Genomic DNA, 18,887 nt, shown 5'->3' with positions numbered 1-18,887 from the left:
TGTTAATGAAGGTATGAGGGTGTTGTTTTGGTATGGATAATAAAGAGAAACCCAAGGGAAAAAAATACTTGAAAGGCACAGATCTCTCCCATGCCCAGTTGTTTTATTCTGCTAGTAGCTGACTGTGACATTATTGTAGCTGCTGCTTATAGCAATCCCCAGAAATGAACATGGGCATTGGGAAGCAGACAGCCTGCCATCTCCAGTCCCCTTCTCAAACACACCCCCAGAGACAGCCTGGCAGGGTGGTTTATGACCTGCTCTTTGGATGCCACAGGAAGGGAAAGGCCTCGTTAATCAGTGAGAGTTTTTTTTTTTTTTTTCTCCCCTTAAAAATCATTGTTTTCAGATCTTGTTGGGCAGTGGGGAGAATTATAAAAGGTTATTCCCATGCTGGCCTGATTGTTATCTTCTGTACCAGCTCCATCTAAAAATGCTTTTTGCCCATTTGGGAGAGATTCTCTGGTGTCTACAGCTAACAATACATCAAATTTGGTGAAGCTGGTTTTGTATATTGCCTGGCTAGACTGAGAGCAAGAAATTCAGTATAAGGCGTCTAAGTCATCCCTTCCTTGCCTCTTACTGACTGTGGTCAGTGTTCGAGCATTTAACACACACTCACCTTTAAGTCTTGAGAATAAGCAGTACTAGAATTCCTCATCAACCCTCCAAATGTTAGCTCACATGCATCAAGAACTTTTGGAAAAGTAGATTGTTATAACAGTTTTAATGTATCTGTTCCTGCTAGATTTTCTCCTCTCTCACATTCATGTAACAAACTGAATTATTGAGCATCTTCTGTTTGCCAGATACAAGGGAGGTAGCGAGAACTGGCATATCCGTTACCTCAAGCGACTGCAGAATAGGGACCTACCATTAACAGGCGAACAACCATTACGACTTGTATCAGAGAAACTTAAGGCATGTTTAACAGCCAAGCACTGCACTTCCTGTCTGTAGATGCTTCTCTTCTCTTCCCCTTCCTTTCTTCTAAGAGAGCTGCAGTTTCCATTGCAGTGTGAAGACTTGATTTTCTTGTTCCTATTTCAAATTAACTTCAGTGCCTGGTCTTTCAACAAATGCATCAAACGTTACAAAATCCGAACAACCTAATAAAAGTCTTTTCTAAAAAATTGGAGCTGTGACTAAAAACAGCTTCAGTCTCAGCTTCTGCCCAGTTCTCACTCCCCCAACTACAATTACCTGAGGTATTTGATCCCTTTAATTAGGATCCCTTCATTCTTCTTTTATCCCTCTATTCTGATCATTGAAAGAGCTTTAGCAGTGACATGTTCCAAAATTGGCCCACAAGATGGTACCTCCCCTGAGGTAACAAAGTAGGGGTTTAGAGAACAAGGGAAAGAATAAAGAATTTGAGACAATGCAAAATCCTTGTTTTACTTCTAAACGTTTTAGCAAACTGCAGCCTCGTATCATGTAGAATGAACTTTTGGGAATCAACTGGTCTACCATTTGCCTTTTTCTTTGGGCCATTTTAGGAACATGGAAATATATGCCCTAAGTGAGCGTGCAGTTTTCAATGGTGAACTCATTCATTGACCGCATTTGTAACCTGAGACCTCCAAATTCTTTCTACTTTAAAGCTTATGAGCAAGAAATACATGTTTTTGGTATATGAGCTGTTACTGCTCTGAAAAACAATGGCACGAACTGATTTGGCTTTGTATGTTTTTTTTTTTTAAATATACATATTTTATTGCATTTTAGGTTCTGGGGTACATGTAAAGAACATGCAGGATTGTTGCATAGGTGGCTTTGTATGTTATTTAAGTGATAACTACGTTCCTTAAAATTAGGCAGACGGTTGGTCTGCCTCTACCTTTCATGTTGATGGTTAAGAGTTCTTGATTTTGTTCTTGATGCTTAATGAAGGAATAGCTATCTATATATTATTAGTACTGAAAAAGTTTTGAACTTGGCCTGGACAGACTTAAAAGTGTTGCTTTTCTTGAGCTGAATACAGAGTTTAAGTATCTTACCGTCTATGTGTAGTGGGGCTACTTGCAATTCTGTTTTGTTTTTTGGTGGGGAGAAGGGTGGTATGGGAAAGTACAGAAATGGAGCTAATTGAATCTAGGGGTAAAACACTGCTGGGAGCCCATGGATTATAAGTCGAGTAGCTGCAGCAGCAGCTCAGGCAGAGGTATGGGAGTGCAGTCACTGGGACAGGAAGCTTGTTTTGGTGTTCTTTCTGTGTCTTTTCTTGTCCTTGACAATGACTCCAGGGGACTGAGTGCAGTCTACAGAAAAGAGAGGTGTCCATAGTTTTCCTATCTGAAAAACTTTACAGCATTCCTGCCTGGGGTCTTAAAGATTAGGAAGGAAGATGAAAACTAGATGAGATACTCTTGCCTCCTGTTCCTCTCCCCACTGTCCGCCCCAACATCTGCACTGAGCTCCACTTTATCTGCTAGCTAGATATGTGGCTAGGAGATAAAGCCTGTTTTGTTGTGAAAGTTTCATCAAAACTGTCATTATGTCTCCCCCATGGTTTGATCAACAAATTGTGTTGAAATTTCAGGGAGCATTATTTAAAGCAGAGATATTGAATATTCAGTAATATTGAATATTATTAATTTGCCTAAATATAGAAAATAAAATCACAATTTGTGGGCCTGGGCTCCTCATTCTTAGCAGAGGAGTGGACTTAGTGACCATCTTTCAGCTTTAAGACTGAGTAACAACATTTTCCCATCTACTGGGAAACTTATTTATATCCCCGTAGTCATCTTCACACTAAGTTTTTCCAATATGGCCTCCAGATTTTCTTACCCCTAATAATTACACCCACCCCCTGTTTCCAGGCGAGGCATTCCCCCTCCTTTCTTGTGTTTACACCTTTCAAATATTTGCAGATTGTTATCCTGTCACCCACTTAGTCACTACTTATCTGAGCTGTACAAATTTAGCACCTTTTATCTTGCCTTTAAAGTCAGGCCTCCACGCCCCTGAGTCATTTTCCCCTGCTCTCTTTAAGTGTGCTCCAGTTTTCTGCATTTCCATGTGGTCACATAACTTCCTAGAACTGAACACAGGTCATGAGTGAGAATTGTTTTCCTCCTTTGGTGTGTCAGAAGCTAAACATTTCTGCTGTGCTCCAGCCTCAGGTCTCTCTGACATAAGCTGCTCAGTGTTGGCCACTTCAACTCTCATTAAACCACTTCTCCAAATGTGCCAATTTAAAGACCAGTGGGGGAAAGGGTGTAGCTATGCTATAACTTTTTTAATCCTTGAAGTGTTACATAACCATGGGAAAGTGGGATGTATGTAGTTATGGATTCTGTTGGCCCCTCTCCTGGCATTTGCATAAAACACCTCTCTTCTCCAGGTGCCTCAGACTAGACCTCATCTCAGGTCTGCACCCCGACAGTTCATCAGTCATCTCCTTCTCTGTGCATTTTTTCAGAACTCTTTTTTACTAATATTCATTGAACATTTATTGAGGGCTTCTAATGCCACTGTGTGCTGCCTAGTATGTTGGGTGCTGGAAAGAATAAAATCTGAATATGACACAATATCTTAGTGCCTACCCTAAGATGCAATTTCTGTTTTAGTTTTAGTTTTATTTTGGTTGAAAGTACCAGATCCTCACAGATTGGCTTACAGTGTCAATGAGGGGAGAGAGCCAAGGAATATCCATGAAAATCTAATAGGATTGTAGCTAGGGTCAGGTGTCACAGATTCTGGAAACTGGGGTGATTCTGAGTCTGAGATTGCTCCAGGGACCTCACTATAGATCTCCAATGTTAATGCCAGTTCATCCCCTCTGCTCAGTGCCTTTTTCCTCTGGCTCCTGCTGGGCTTATGTTTTAAACGCTGCTCAGTTCAAATTCCGGAAAGAGACTCTTATTGGCTTACCTGCCATCTACCGTTTCTGTCTGAACAGAGCTGTTTTTCCTATTGCTGGCCTAACTGCACATTTGCTACCCTTGAAGTTGGTACAGCACCACTCCCTCCCCTCCCTGCCATCCCCATCTCCTGCTCTGACTTCCCATTCCCAGCTTGTGGTGTGTGGAAAGAACAGAGGTCAGGGTAATGTGCTACAAAGCATAGCTGCCCAAGGCTGTCTCCTTAGTGAGGAGGGATGTGTCCTCTTAAGCCCTGTGATTGACTTGTCCACTACATTCTGCCAACAGCTTCCTAGCCATACATGCATCTGCCTAACATAATCCAATTATCTATCATGTACTTTTTTTTTTTTTTTTAATGAGATAGAGTCTCGTTCTGTCACCCGGGCTGGAATTCAGTGGTGCAATCTCACACAGCAACCTCCACCTCCGTCATTCAAGCGATTCTACTGCCTCAGCCTCCTGAGTCGCTGGGACTATAGGCACACACCACCACACCCAGCCAATTTTTGTATTTTTAGTAGAGACAGGATTTCACCATTTTGGCCAGGCTGCTCTGTCCTCAAGTGATCTGCCTGCCTCGGCCTCCCAGAGTGTTGGGATTACAGGCATGAGCCACCGTGCCCAGCCATGTACTATTTCTCAACATTCTGCAACAAACAGGCCAAATGGCAAATCCAGTCACCAGTAACATATCTTATACAATAGTAGAGGAAAATAATCTTTCCTAGCTGGTAATTAACTTCATGAGCACAAAGTGTTTTCATCACTGAATCCTCATCTTCCACACAACAATCCTCATCTTCCTGGCCCAGGGTAGACATTGGCAAGTATTACCTAAACTGGGGTGGGGGTCTGCTAGGTGAGCTGGTGGATTTTTCAGTATCCTCTGTGGACACAAGGCATGGGCTGCATGCCTTCTGTACCCTTCCCCTGTGCTGTCTGATGCAGTGGTGAGAACACAGTGGGCGTACCGTAGACACCACTGACTAATCCTTCAAACTGTTTATTGTTTCCACTTGAGTTTTGTCTCCTTCAGCTAATGCCTGGTCTCTTACGCCAGAATAAATGCCATTGGGAAGCTGTCACATACTTCCAGCCAAGGCCAATTTGTCACACTTCCCTTAGCTCCCACTGCCCAATAAAGAAAAAGTGAACACATTTTGAGTCCTGAGGCTTAGTTATCATAAAACTTGACAAAGAGTATAAAATACTCAGAGCGATACATAGTTTCACGTAGCCATCAGTAGAATATCTTACAGAGCCCATTATCTTGTCATTAACAAGAATTTGTACTTTTTGTTCCAAAGCTGTCTGACCAGAGTGTTTGTGTTAATTGACCTAGTTAGTCAGTGTCTCTAAATGTATAATTTTTTAATAGAATGATTGCTCCATAGCCCAGCATTTTTTTTTTTTTTTTGAAACGGAGTTTCGCTCTTGTTACCCAGGCTGGAATGCAATGGCGCAATCTTGGCTCACCACAACCTCCGCCTCCTGGGTTCAGGCAATTCTCCTGCCTCAGCCTCCCGAGTAGCTCGGATTACAGGCACGTGCCACCACACCCAGCTAATTTTTTGTATTTTTAGTAGAGATGGGGTTTCACCATGTTGACCAGGATGGTCTCGATCTCTTGACCTCATGATCCACCCACCTCCACCTCCCAAAGTGCTGGGATTACAGGCGTGAGCCACTGTGCCCAGCCAGCCCAGCATTTTAAGTTTGATATTTTGTGCTCCATGAGTCAAAGCTTGGGTGAGGAATCTCAAAAGGGCATAACCAAAATGGGAAGATTTTGTGTCCAGAGAAGGCCTTGCATATCTGTTATTTTATAAACAGAGACCATGAGGTCTGGATAAGTTTAATATTCTGTCAGTGACAGAGCAGAAACTAGAATCATGATGTGCTGATGGCAAACAATGAATTTTCTCTTCCTAAACTACAAAGTCAAGCAAAAACCTCTTTTTACTTTATTTCATTTTGTTTCAAATAGCCGTGGTCAACCATTCATATCCCAGAAAGTCTAGAAAAGATGTGAAAAAATAATGAGTTTTTACTTATAGGCAGATGGACCTGTAGAGTTTGAAAGAGGTCAGGAGCAGGAGCCACATGGAGCAGGAGGTGGGTCAGGCATTTGTCTTACCTGCCTCTCCTGTGCCTGCCCTTGTGGAAGTCAGCTGAGTACCCCCATGGGGGATCTGTCTTTGTTCTGACGCATCCCATAATCGGGAAGGAAAATGCTCAAGAATTCTTGGGTTTCTTTTTTTAGGTATAGTGTTTTGTTTTATTTAAACAAAATAATGTGTTTCTTTAAGTGCTTGTTTTAGAGGTGAGCTTGGCACTTCACTTGCACCTGTGGCATTTGAGGCACAGCTGAGTTAATATATCCTTATCAGCAGGCAGCACTGCACTGGTATGTTATCAGAAAAGACAGCTATTAGTGGTAACATGCAGGATCCAGCCAGGCACTTCCTCAACTGGCTGGGGAGAACTTCTGCAGCTCCGGTGATGTCTCACTTCGTATTTACAGTCCAAGGCCCTCCGTGGCTTGGGAGCACTCCATTGCTGCCTATCAGCCTGCCCAGCTGAGCATCAGCAGCCTTGCGTTTGCTGAGAACCCGACTTTCTTTCCCTTTATCTGTTTTCTTTAACTTTTTTTTTTCTAAACGTCTATTTTATTGCAACACCAGCCCAGCAGTGCAGGCGTTGCTTGAGGAAAGGTGCAGCATGGATTAGGCTGACTTGCTCCATGAGCTCTTGGGAGAGGAGGGCACGCAGGACTCTGCTCACTGGTAGCATGTGTCTTCACCTGGGTTTCAGCAGCAACTGACATTTTGGCTTTAGAATGTTAACATTTGTGTGGTCTCCTCTCTGTCAGTGGACAGCATATTTTTTGCCCTGTTCCTTGGTCTCTTAGTACACAAAAGCAGGTCTAGAAACTGGATAAACCCTCAGTTGGAACTGTTTTTTAACTCTGCAAGAAAGCCACCAGGGCCTGCCCTGTCCTTCCAGCCTTCTGTCTTTACACCTCAGTCTGTACCAGTGTTTTTCAAACTAAGTGTTTGCCCCACTAGAGGTCTTAAATCAATTCAGTGTCATAAACATCTTGTTTTTTTCCTTAACAAAATGGTGAACAGAAGAAAGACTGTCAGTATAACATACATAGTCAAGATTAACCATTGTTTTGTTGGAAACCTAATAACTGCTAAGCTGGCCTCCAATAACAACCACCCCCAAATAAATAAATACATACATAAATATTGCTCTGCAAAGGTAATATCAAGATGGCAGAGAAGAAGACATCAGGAAATGGTCTTCTCGCCTAGACAACTGCACTGGCACAATCTGCCTGATGTGACTGTTTTGAAACTCTGGAGCCTATTGAAGTCTTCTGATTTCCAGCCGTTATATACAGGTGTCTAAACCCATATGTAAATGTGTATGTGGGTCATAGTCAAAATAAGTCTGAAAAACGCTCATCTACAGTATCTTCCATCTGTAGATGTAGCTTGGCTCGGCAAATTTCTAACACTCAGACATTTAGATATCATAAAGCCAGTCCTGCTCTCCCAGCCTTGACTTTGCACCTTAGTCTGGGAATAGATTCTGCCTGTGCCTGACGGGAATGGATGGGAATGCATGTTTACTTATTTCCACTTGAAAAAGGACACAGAAGCTGCCTGCTTCAGCTTCCTACTCTTGTTGCGCTGGGGCTCAACTGCTGGGAAGTGGACTAGCAACATAAAAACAAAGGCCCTTCTTTGCCATTGTGTCTACGTAGAATGGTTGGGATTTGGTTTCCAGAGGCCCAAAGGACTAGCTCATGAAAAATGTTTCAAATCTATTTCTGCTTGATGTGTTTAACTTCCTGGGCCCACTGAGCCATCATGTTTTCTCAATTTAATCACTTGGTGGTCTCCAGGATTCAGAGCATGCTACAGCAGTCTCTGCAGCTTACCAACCTCGCGAGATTTCAGAATACCAAGAGAGTGACAGGAGTAGAGTGGTACTTAGTAAGTGAAGCTCAGAAATCTTTTGTGCCCTCATAGTAAAAATTCAACCCTTTAGTTCCTGCTGCCCAGCGCGGTACCCCAGCTACATCCCAGTTCTAGTCCCCAGTTCATAGCAGCCCCACCCAGTAGCACCCAGTCCTGCCCCACCCATATGGCTGCTAAGAGTCAGAAACAAACTGCACACTTGTTTTAGAATTATGTATGTTTCTGCAACAATGCTTTTTCTGTGGTTATGTGGCAAGATTGTTCAATGAAATTGTTTTTCTCTCTGACGATTTTGTTCTTGCTTAGTTTGCAGATATAAAAAGAAAAGTGTTTTTGGCTATTGATGCTGTAAAAACCACGGGCCATCTTTCATTCCATTTTTCTGTAGCCTCATCTCTCCCTGCAGGGTTAATCTTGGGTTCCCTGGCTCATGAGTTTATTGCAGTCTCCTACAAAAATAAGTTCCACTTCTCCCTTGCAGGCTGGCACTGAAGTGCCAGGAAAGAGGCAGCCCTGGTGATCTTAGCCATGTGACACTTGGGTGGGGCCTTCATCTGTCTCATGTTTGCAAGGGTGGGAGAATGGGCCCTGCTGCCACCTCAAGCTGCTCTTCCTCCTGGCCTAGCATTTTATTTGATATGGTGTATTCCATTTGTAAGGCCTTAGGGCTCAGAGAGAAAGCTCTGTTCTTCATCTTCTGAAAGCCCAAGATATAGCCTTTTCCCTTCCTTCTGAGCTTTGTCATCTCAAATCAGTGCCCTGGCCAGAAACATGAGCAGCACAGCACCTAGGTTGATTCGCTCATAGAGCTGTACCTTCTGTCCTAGCAGTGGGATCTTGTCTCCCCCAACCAGGTGTTTGCCATCATTGAGACACCCTGTTTTTGCTGTCCCTATGCCACATCTCTTGTACATTCCCTTGAGGCTGTTTGTAAATTAAAGCTAGCACCTCTTAGTTCTGCCTTACTGCGGGAGGCGAGACACAGATACTCCGTGCATCCTCCCCCAGATGTTCATCATTTTCGTTTCCTATGTCCGTAGCCCAGTTCTACTTTCTGTGGAATTATGTGTGTAATTATGTAGCCTCATAATTACAGCTACAGTGAAGATTTCTTTGAAAATATTTGTAAGTCTCGATATCAAAATGTAGCATTTTTCATGGTCTGTCACAGATGACCACTGTTAGTGGTAAATATACTTGCAAAATTAACAGGTTGACTCAAAGAAAAGGCAGTCTCATTTGGTTAGTGAGCACTTTGCACAGAACACTATGGTTGGGTACAAAAAGAATATGAAGGATAGGAGTCTGTCTTCAGAGGCAGGTTGGTTGTGGGGGTCAAAGAGGATTTTGAGGTTCTGAGCACGGAAATTGCTAAGAGTGATAACGATGATACAGAATAGTAACAGGAAATAGGGAGCCTCTGCCTGTGGCAGGCATCGTTCTGAATAACCTCTCCTAGTCCACACAGCAACCTTAAGCAGTGGATATATTAAAATATCTGTTTTGACAAGTAGGGAAACTGAGACTTTATGAGTAATTTGGCCAAGGTCACACAGCTGATAAGTGACAGAGTTGGGATGTGAAGCTGGGTCTTTTCGGCTCCAGCACCTAATACTTCATCAGTATTCTGAGGTGTGTTTGCTTTTTTTTTTCTCTCATCCTGAATGAAAAGCTGATGCTACTATTGTCCAAAATACAGCCAGAGTTCAGAGGGGAGGCTTATTTGAAGAGGAAAGTGACACCGAATTAACCCTTTTGAATTTGTTGTAAAAGTCAGACAGTAAGGAGAGAAAATGTCCAGGAGTCAGTGGGAATGACGCTTAGGAGGCAGAATGGCTAGAATATCAGCAGGTGAGAGAGCCATTTCTATAAGTGATGGCTCAAGCTGCGAGACTGTGGGGTGGTAAGTTAGAGGAGTGCAGGATGAGGAGTTCCTGCTCATCTTATTTGGAAGGCTCCCTTCTCCATGTGCTCTTCATAATTCCCAGATGCGGTGGCTGAGAGCCCCTATCCATTGGTGCTGCTGTGATAGTGTTAGTTTCTTCTACCTGGAGAAAACTAAACCCCTCCTCCACTTCTCCCATTGACTCCTGTCTTCGTCTCAGATAGAAGGGATGGAAGTTAGATGTAATGCCTGCTGGTTTGTTGGAGGTGTCAGAGGACTGTCCTCATTGGACAGCAGGCCTAGTGGGCACCTTTTCATAACAGATTCTCCTTTTCTCCTGACACAGGTATTGAATGCCCCAGAGGAGCCCGAAACCTCCCAGGCCTGGTGCAGGAAGGAGAACCCTTCAGCGAGGAAGCTACTTTTTTCACCAAGGAACTGGTGCTGCAGCGAGAGGTAGGACATCTTCCTGTTGCTTATTCTATGAGGAGGGGTGAGAAAATAAGGCTCCCTTGGTCTGCCATGTCAGAGATCAGCCTGTTGCTTTTTCTACTGCTCAGACTTGCACATCCATAATCCATTCTTGTGTCTGCCAACATCTTATTTCCCTGAGCCCTGCATCATTGGCCAGCCACCCGCAAATTGCTCCTCTCCACTGGTGGCCTGGGATGTGTGGTGAACACCAGGCCAGCCAGGCTCCTGATGCAGAGAGCTTACAGCTTTGCATTCCTCCTCCTTGGTGAATTAGCCTGAGCTGCCTGCCTCCAGCTGGATTTAGAAGCTTGACTAACCCTGTCAGGGGCCAGTTTTCTTTGAACATTTATTTGTATCTTTGAGTAATTGCATTTTCTGTAGCGGGTTTTCTGACTTAATTTAATTGTATTTCTGTTTCTGCCTGTTGGGCTGGCTCTTGCAGGCAGGAGTTAGGATCTCAGCTGCTGTGGTGCCCTTCTACCTGCTAATTTTGCTCAAGCCTTCGTCAACAGATCCATCTTCTTTCCAGGAGTATGCCAGCCATTTGTCCTGCTAGGTGGGCACAAGAAAGGAACAGTGGGAGCTTTGTTTCACTCAGCCTTAGGATTTTTGGATCTGCCTTTGTTCCCATTCCTTTTACAATCATATCTATAGGGTCCCTCCAGCTTTCATAATACTCACAGAGGTACAAGATTAGAGGGTCCCAGAGGCTGTCTCTCTAATGAATCTTCATAGATCTTTGACAGCAGATGCCTGTATTTCCTTGGGATGCTCAGTGATAAAAATACCTATTGATAAGCTTCAGCCTCTCAAGCTGATCTGAATTGCTAAGAAATATATCAGGCGTGAGAGAACAGGAGAACACTTGACAGTCTGAGATGCTTATGTTGGACTATCCTGTCCTTGAGAGAAGTATTACTGCTATTGGTTGCCACCTCTTTTGTATTTCTTTAGTGCTTGCCTTCTCATTTTGTAAAAGAAAGTGGGGTGGCCAGACAAATCCTGAATTCTCAGTTCCATTTCCCAAACTTCAGCTACAACAATCTGGGCATCACATCTGCTTTGCTGGCTATCCGCACAATGGTTGGAGGACTGGGGGGCTTAACAGTATCATCAGATTCACATTGCCCTCTATTTTATTTTTTACAAAGATATTTTTGTTAAGATGCTTACGAAGATGTTTGTGAAGTAAAAATCCTTATATTGACATGGAAGGTGCTTCCCCACCTCCCATTCTGTAGTTACACAATGCCGCCTGAATTGTTATCAATGAAAAATAACCCGCGCAAGAGAAGTATTTAGAGAATCCGAACACTCCAGTTGTCTATAAGTGCCTGTTGTAATTTTTGAAGTGGCCCAGGGATTAAGTGGATGGGGCAGATATTGTAGAATTTCCTTCTAATTTTGCGGGCCTTTGGATAATGAACTGCAAAGTAACTGTTGATAAAAGCAGGTGAGTCTATCCAAATTCATAACTTGAAGACATTGACAAGGATGCAGCAAAAGATTTTTGTTTGTTGTGCTTTGGATGGAGGAAGGAAATCCCTTCATTGGATCGCCCAAGACATTTGTTGGTGGCATTCTCATTTACTAAGTCGCATTTCTCACCATTGTTGTCTTCCAGTTGTGTCACATCTCCTAAAGTTTCTTTCCCTTTTTTTTTTTCAACTGTTGTATTCCCAGCCACCTTTCTTCTTGATCATATTTCTGGTCTATCATGAGATCCAAAAGTACCGGGGTCAAAGAGAATACTGACCACTAAAAGGAGTGCGTGGCCCCAAGCTCTTTTACTCTCCCATAGTTATTGTGAGCTTGCCTTTGTCTTATATTTGCTAATACTTGACTGTTGAAAAGGATAAAAATTTTCCCCAGTTTCTTTGGGGAAACTCTTCGGTGCTTTTGGCGTGTAATTGGGTTTGCAGATCCTTTCTCTAACCCAGAGTTGATCTTTCTTGATTATAATGGCCCAATCTTTCATATCCCCACGTTGAGGGTCTCAGTAAGAACCTTTCTTCGTTTTCTTAGATGCTTATATGATCACTTGGGCTGGCTGTTTTGAAAGTTCTCTTTTTTACTGAGAAAATGTGAGTAAGAACTAAACTGAAAAATTTAAAATTCTGACAAAGTTCCAGTCATTGCCTACTGTCCTGAACATTTCCCTTTTATTATGTATGAGACTGGTTTCTGAACAGCATAGGAATGGAGAGACTGGCGTCTTGTTCTAGGCTTATTCATTTACTCTTACCTAGGGAGTGCCTCCATTTTTATTTCGTAAGTTGTCTCGAGGAGTGCTTCTCTTTGTTCTACCCTCCTCACCCCACAAAGATCTAGCAGAACAGGAAAGTTCCAGTCCATTGGTACTCCTGGATGCGGAGGTCCTTCCTGCCCTCAGCAGAAGTCCTGAGCAAGGCATGGATGCCTGAGTGTGGACCCACAACCTCCCGCCTCATGCAACTCTTACCTTCCAGGCAGCCTCTGTCGTGCCCACAGTGCATAACAGTGCAAAAACTCTCCTGGGGTGGAGCCACTGATGGGATGCCACAGTTGAACTGGTTTTTTGCACCTTCTGCCTGTTGCCTTGATCATGAGTTTTAGCTCGGGTAACCAGGTATTTTTTTTTTTTTTTTTTTTTTTTAGGTAGAGTCTCGCTCTGTTGCAGGCGGGAGTACAGTGGTGCGCTCTCAGCTCATGTAATGTCCGCCCCCCAGGTTCAAGCAATTCTCCTGCCTCAGCCTCCTGAGTAGCTAGGACTACAGGCACGCACCACCATGCCCAGCTAATTTTTGTATTTTTAGTAGAGACAGGGTTTCACCATGTTGGCCAGGATGGTCTCGATCTCCTTACCTAGTGATCCGCCCACCTTGGCCTTCCAAAAGTTCTGGGATTACAGGCGTGAGCCACCACGCCTGGCCATAACCAGGTATTTTGAAGACGTGATTGTCCTTGGCCCTGCCCTATCCCTTCCCTTTAAAGTTTTAAATTTTTGTTCGTATCATTTCTTTGGTCAGAATTTCTCTATCTCCTGCATGCTTTCCCTGGTTACCTTAAATCTGCATTATCCTAGGAAAGAGGAAGCCCACAGATTTTAGGATTTCAAAGTACTTCTTGGGCCCCTTCATGTGATCCCGCAGAGGCTAGGTCATCAAGTTGGATGTCCCTATGTGAAACCATAAACTGACCGGAGGAAGATACAGAGAGGAGAGGGGCTGTGTAACGGTGACTGCCCTTAGGCCAGCTTTCTACCAGGGAGAGGACAGGATGCTGGCATGCAGGGTGCCTGGCACTGATAAAATGATGCCATATTTATAAGTGCATCGCCCTGGCTTTGGGTGGGCCATGCAGGAATTCCTGCCTGAATTATAGTCTTTCCGTCTCATATCTTCATGTGGAGCTCTCAAGCTTTAGACAAGTCTTTTATCTCCATTTCCAGGCGACTCCCATTATCTGAGGCCTCGCATTGCTGCTTTCCTTAAATTTGTTTTACAGTGACACTAGTCAGCACAAAGCTACTGACATTTCTGGCCACCCCTCAGCTCCTTTTTGTGACTTCTCTCCTGCCCCCTTACATTGCATTTCTCCTTTTTTGGAGTGCAATGGCGCGATCTCGGCTCACCGCAACCTCCGCCTCCTGGGTTCAGGCAATTCTCCTGCCTCAGCCTCCTGAGTAGCTGGGATTACAGGCACGCGCCACCATGCCCAGCTAATTTTTTGTATTTTTAGTAGAGACGGGGTTTCATGTTGCTCCTCCTTAGCCATTGGTTTCTGTTGGCTTTTACTCTTTTACCTGAGTTGGAAATCTGGGAAGACGATTCCAGCTCAGTGGTCTGGCCATTCTGGTGGTGCTGCCAGGCCCAGGACAAGAAGAACAGTAAGTGAGACACTGTGCTATTACCTGGTTTTCTGACCTTGATGCCCAAAGCAGCCAAGGAGCTCTCAAATGGCGATCACATTTTACTCTCTCTCTCTCTCTCTCTCACACACACACACACACACACACACACACACACACACACAGAGTAAACTCAGCATTTCTTTCTAGCCTAGCTCCGCTGGTATTTAGCACGAGTGGGCAAATCTGTGCCACTGCCAGTTTTTACAATAAAATTTTATTGAAACACGACCATGCTAATTCTTTCATGTATTATCTATAGCTGCTTTCACACTGTAACAGCCGAGTTGTGTAGTTATGACAGAGTATATGGCTTGCAAAGCCTAAAATATTTACTATCAGTCCCTTTACCGAAAAAGTTGCTGACCACTGCTGTATATAGTATGCTGAATTGGGTTTAAATGGCTTGTAATAGCCCTGAAAATGTAAGTTGGCTGTCCTGTCCCCTGCCATTGAGGCTGGACTGCATGACATTTTATCTGTTGGCTTTAGCTGTGACTATGAGCTGAGTGCCATGTCCCATTGGATAGCATGTGCTTGGTGACCCATGCCCCACATACATCTGACTCTTTAAGGCAGTTCCCTGGCACACAGTCAAGGACAAGATCTGGTGTGATTTCCCAGATGGAGAGCTGTGCCCATTACTAGCATCCCCCAGATGAGAGAGACCATTAGCTAATGGGTAGATAACTGGCTTGAAAGTGTAAACTCCTAGGTTTTCGCACTCTAGTTTTTATGTGGTCCTGGATATGTGATTCTTTTCTGCCTTGGTGTTCCTGTCTAAAACACTGACGTAGCAATCCCAAGCCATCCTTTCCTTTTTGCGGCCCTTGTTCTGAATAAAACAGTGATTTCAGATATCTTCTCACTTTCTTTCAGAAGGCAGCTAGCCAGCACATACTCACTGACCAGTTGCTGCCTGCACAGCAGAGTTTTCACTGCTGTGTTGGAGAAACCCGAACTCTTAGAGAAAGGGCCCTAAGGTATTATTTAAAGAGAGCCATGTCACAGTTCAACTCTCTTCACAGTTCCAGGCTGTAGGAGGTACAGTTTCTGAGGACAGGGGCAATGTATGTGGGTTTGGTGATCATTTCTAAGGCCTTTTTCGATGACCCCTTTGTCTTCTCTGAGACATAAGAATTGCTCTTTGCTGCTGCCTGAAAAATGATGTCCTCATGCTGGACAGCCCCAGTTGAAAACTCAGCCTGCTGCCTTGACCTATTTCCCTTCTCCCTGCTGACATTAAAAGGGAGGATGTCCCCCTGGGGAGCTCATTCTGCAGGCCGCAGTGGCCAGGGCACAGTCCTGGGTTTCCTCTTTCTCCCTTACTCCCTGCTTTAAAAAAAAAAAAAAAAAGATACAGAAAAACATTACAGGTAACTGTTGCTGTTGGAAAAAAATATATTTATGTTTCAGGGGAATGTGGCCTCAGCAGTGAATATTGGTGTATATTTATGAAGGGGTGTGTGTCTGAGAAAGAAAACTTAGAATAAAAGAAAAAGTGATTTCATTTCCTTCATCATAGCTCCAAGTGTGCTGTATCCTGTCTGAAATAGATAAACTGCTCTAAGCAGTTTCAAGTTTATCTCAATCTCTGTCCTTCCTGTGCCCTCGGTCTTTTCCCTACGTCACCCCACAAACGCTGTGGTATGTTCTCTCTTAGTCCTTCCCATTCCATCTGCCTGCGCAGGCTCCTTCCCTGTCGAGGAGAGGAGACTCACAAGAGAGGAAACACTAGCAAAATATATCTCTGAATCAAAGGGATGAGGACAGTTCAAGCCACAGGGAATTCCAAGAAAGTAAAGGACACCCGGTGAGGGTGAATCCAGTGCAACCTACGCTCCTGACTCTCCCTGATTGTCATGTCCCTTGGGAACCCTTGGTGAGCCACTAATAACTACCTGCTAGAAAAGCCAAGCAGGCTCTCTGGCGATATTTCATTTATTTTCACAAAGCCCCTTATTCTAGATTATCTCAGCCACTGCCCAGGAAAAAGGTAACATGTTATGGTCAGCTTTCTAAATAGCTCTCTCATTCTACAAGCTTTTAAAGGCTGTTTGGAGGCTAAGGCCTTTCTCACCTCCTGACACATGCTTGACAGTTCATCACCCACCAGTGGTCTTTAATTTCAAGCAGTTTGTTCTTAAAGGCCATCTTCTTTGAACAGGGCTCAGGTAAGAAAAATTCCTGTCTTAATAGTGATCAAACTTTAATTTTATATAGCACTTTCTGGGTTTAAAGGTGTTTTCATGCATGATATTTGATTTTAATATAATAGCAAACCAATAAGCAAAATATTAACCCTGTTTTACCATTCTCAAAACCAAAATGCACAGCAACAGAGCTAGTGGTAAGACATATACTAAAATTCAAATATCTGCATTCCAAATCAAATGCTTTTTCTCCTTAAATCTTACCAGTTTTGCTTTTAGAAGGCAATAGTTTTAGTCATATTTAACCATTTTTCAACTATAGAATATCTGGAACTTGTTAAAGGAATAGCAGAGGACTTCCCTGAAGGTCCCACACTGACTAAGAGTCAGTCTTCTATAAGGCATGGATTCTGATCCTGCAAGACTACAGAGGAATTTGGAGGATTTGCTGTGACCACGCCTTCCTTAAATATTTACTCTGCTCCTGCCACAGCTTCTGTGTCTATGGATTGTCTGCTGCCTGCTTCATCTGCTGTCTGATTTTTGTGGGCCTTGCTTTTCCCATTTTCTCTCTGTGTCTATATTCCTATATCTAATCTCTCTTAAAAGATGAATCTGACTGTATAGTTTCCTTTCTTAAAAAATATAACTCCCCATTGCCTCTGGGATAAAGTCTCATCTCAGTTTACATATGTTCTTGATTCCCTCTCCAACTTTGTGTCTCACCACTCCCACTCACTTCATACTTCGTGCCTTATCAGAATGGACCTGTTATGCTGTCAGTTCGTCATATATACCATTACATTGTGTCTCTCCCATCTCTAGGTAGACTTATGCTCTCCGCCCAGCACATCAGTCGTCCCTCTTGCTTGCTTTCCTGTTCACTCCTATTCTAGAAGGTGCATCACCTTTTCTTGGAAGCCTTCCCTTAGTCTCCCAGGCTGAGATATCCTTGCTATCCCAGGGTGAGATATCCTTCCATCCGTTCCCACAGCACCCTGTGCATACATCTGTTGTGCACTTACCAATAGTGTAGAAGGGATCTATGACCCAAGTCTCTCACCATTAGCTTGCAAGCTCCTCACAGACAGGAGCCATGTTTTGTCTTTGTACTCCAGTGCCTAGTATATACGAGATACTCAATAACTAAATATTTGTCATATCAAATTGATTCCCTGTGACCTAATTCTAGAGAATGGGAAGAAGGCCTGTTCTTTTGTCCTTTATGGTTCTTTAGGAAAGCTCTCCAAGCTCGGCATTTGTCAGGGTGGGAAGAAAACTTTTTTGAAGTATTGAAGCTGGACACATGGCTGCTAATTCATCAGCTTCTCATTGAGAAAGTCTATAGGCAAAATCTGACTGTGCACTTACTACAAGACCATGACCTGCCTGGGTCTCCCCGTCTTTCCAGCCAGTATATTTAAAGGTAATGAGATAATGTTGAATGTTTTGAAAAATGTTTAGTGTTCAAATAGAAACCATGCCTCTTCACTCTCCGTACACAGTCTAAGTAATCTCTCCCTCCCTGGTATGTGTCTGTTTTGTGGATTAGACTGTTAAATGAGTGAAGAGTTAATTTTGAAGTTCAGGTCAACTAATTCCTGTTTGGAGATGGGCTGTAAGGCCTTCATGAATACCAGGTTGTTATCTATTACAGCCCCTTCACTTCTGGGTTCTGGCCCTTTGCCAAGTACTCTTCCAAAAGCCCTAGAGGGAGGGCCCTCAAATTAAAGTGGCATCACAAGGAGAAGAGTTGAGGTAGAAATATACAATGGGGATGCTGCCCCATTGCCTTTCTTCCCTTGACTGCTGGACTTCCCCTAGCAGCTTTTAACATCTGAAAGTAGCTGAGTCTCCAGTCACTGGTGGCCTTTCCCAAGTGAGTTCATCAGCATGATAGGTGCCAATACTGCGCTGGCTCCAGTGGGATTCCTCTCTGCAAAGCTGCTGGCTCAGCTCGGCTGTTTCCCTATTCTTCTCCTTAGAACTTTCATAGCCAGTGAAGCATAGAATTGCATCCATTCTGAAATAGGTACTGCACCTAATTTTTCATTGGCTTGGCCAAGATCCTACAACCTATAATTATGTCATACAGTCTGACTGGTGTAGGTCTGATAGGCCTCACTGCCCTCCAGAGGCTAGTGTTGCTATCCCAGGATGGCCGTTGGGATTAGGAGTGGGATAAGAGCTAGTTTAGGACCACAAGAGATTTCGCCTCTGTGGGACAAGTAGGAAGGCCTCAAGGATGTAATTCTAGCCCAGGGAAGAAAATTCTTTTCAGCTGAAGCTTCCCTTCCCTTCCCTTCCCCTAGGGAATGAGTCCCTACTATAGTAAACTCTTCTTAAGAGAGTTTTAGGTTTTCTCTCTCAGATCAATTTGTTTTTCTTACTGTTGTTCTTATTTAAAAAAATATAAAAAATAAAAAATAAAAAGCCAGGTTGGGGGAGAAAGACATATAGTCCTTAGACCTCACAGTTTCACTTTTCCCCCCAAGTAGAAGCAATAGAAACCTTAGCAGTTCCAAGACTCCTGGCACTCACTTTTCCTCTTCATCCTTAGGTCTGACCCAGCTCAGCCCAGAGTAAAGATGTAAAAGCCTCCTACAGTATTTCCTCTTGCAT

The 18,887-nt window shown here is 43.6% G+C and overlaps 1 protein-coding gene across 1 annotated transcript in view; it reads left to right on the top strand.

The window, feature by feature from the left end:
• SND1 (staphylococcal nuclease and tudor domain containing 1) overlaps window positions 1-18,887 on the top strand; it is a 443,208-nt gene that overhangs the window by 331,119 nt on the left and 93,202 nt on the right. Inside the window, exon 16 of the mRNA XM_002752042.7 lies at window positions 10,096-10,205. Coding sequence (XP_002752088.2) covers window positions 10,096-10,205 — 110 coding nt within the window. The remainder of the gene's footprint in view (window positions 1-10,095; window positions 10,206-18,887) is intronic.

This window comes from Callithrix jacchus, chromosome 11 (genome assembly GCF_049354715.1).
Source record: "Callithrix jacchus isolate 240 chromosome 11, calJac240_pri, whole genome shotgun sequence".
NCBI lineage: Eukaryota > Metazoa > Chordata > Mammalia > Primates > Cebidae > Callithrix > Callithrix jacchus.
This window is presented reverse-complemented; position numbering and strand designations above follow the sequence as displayed.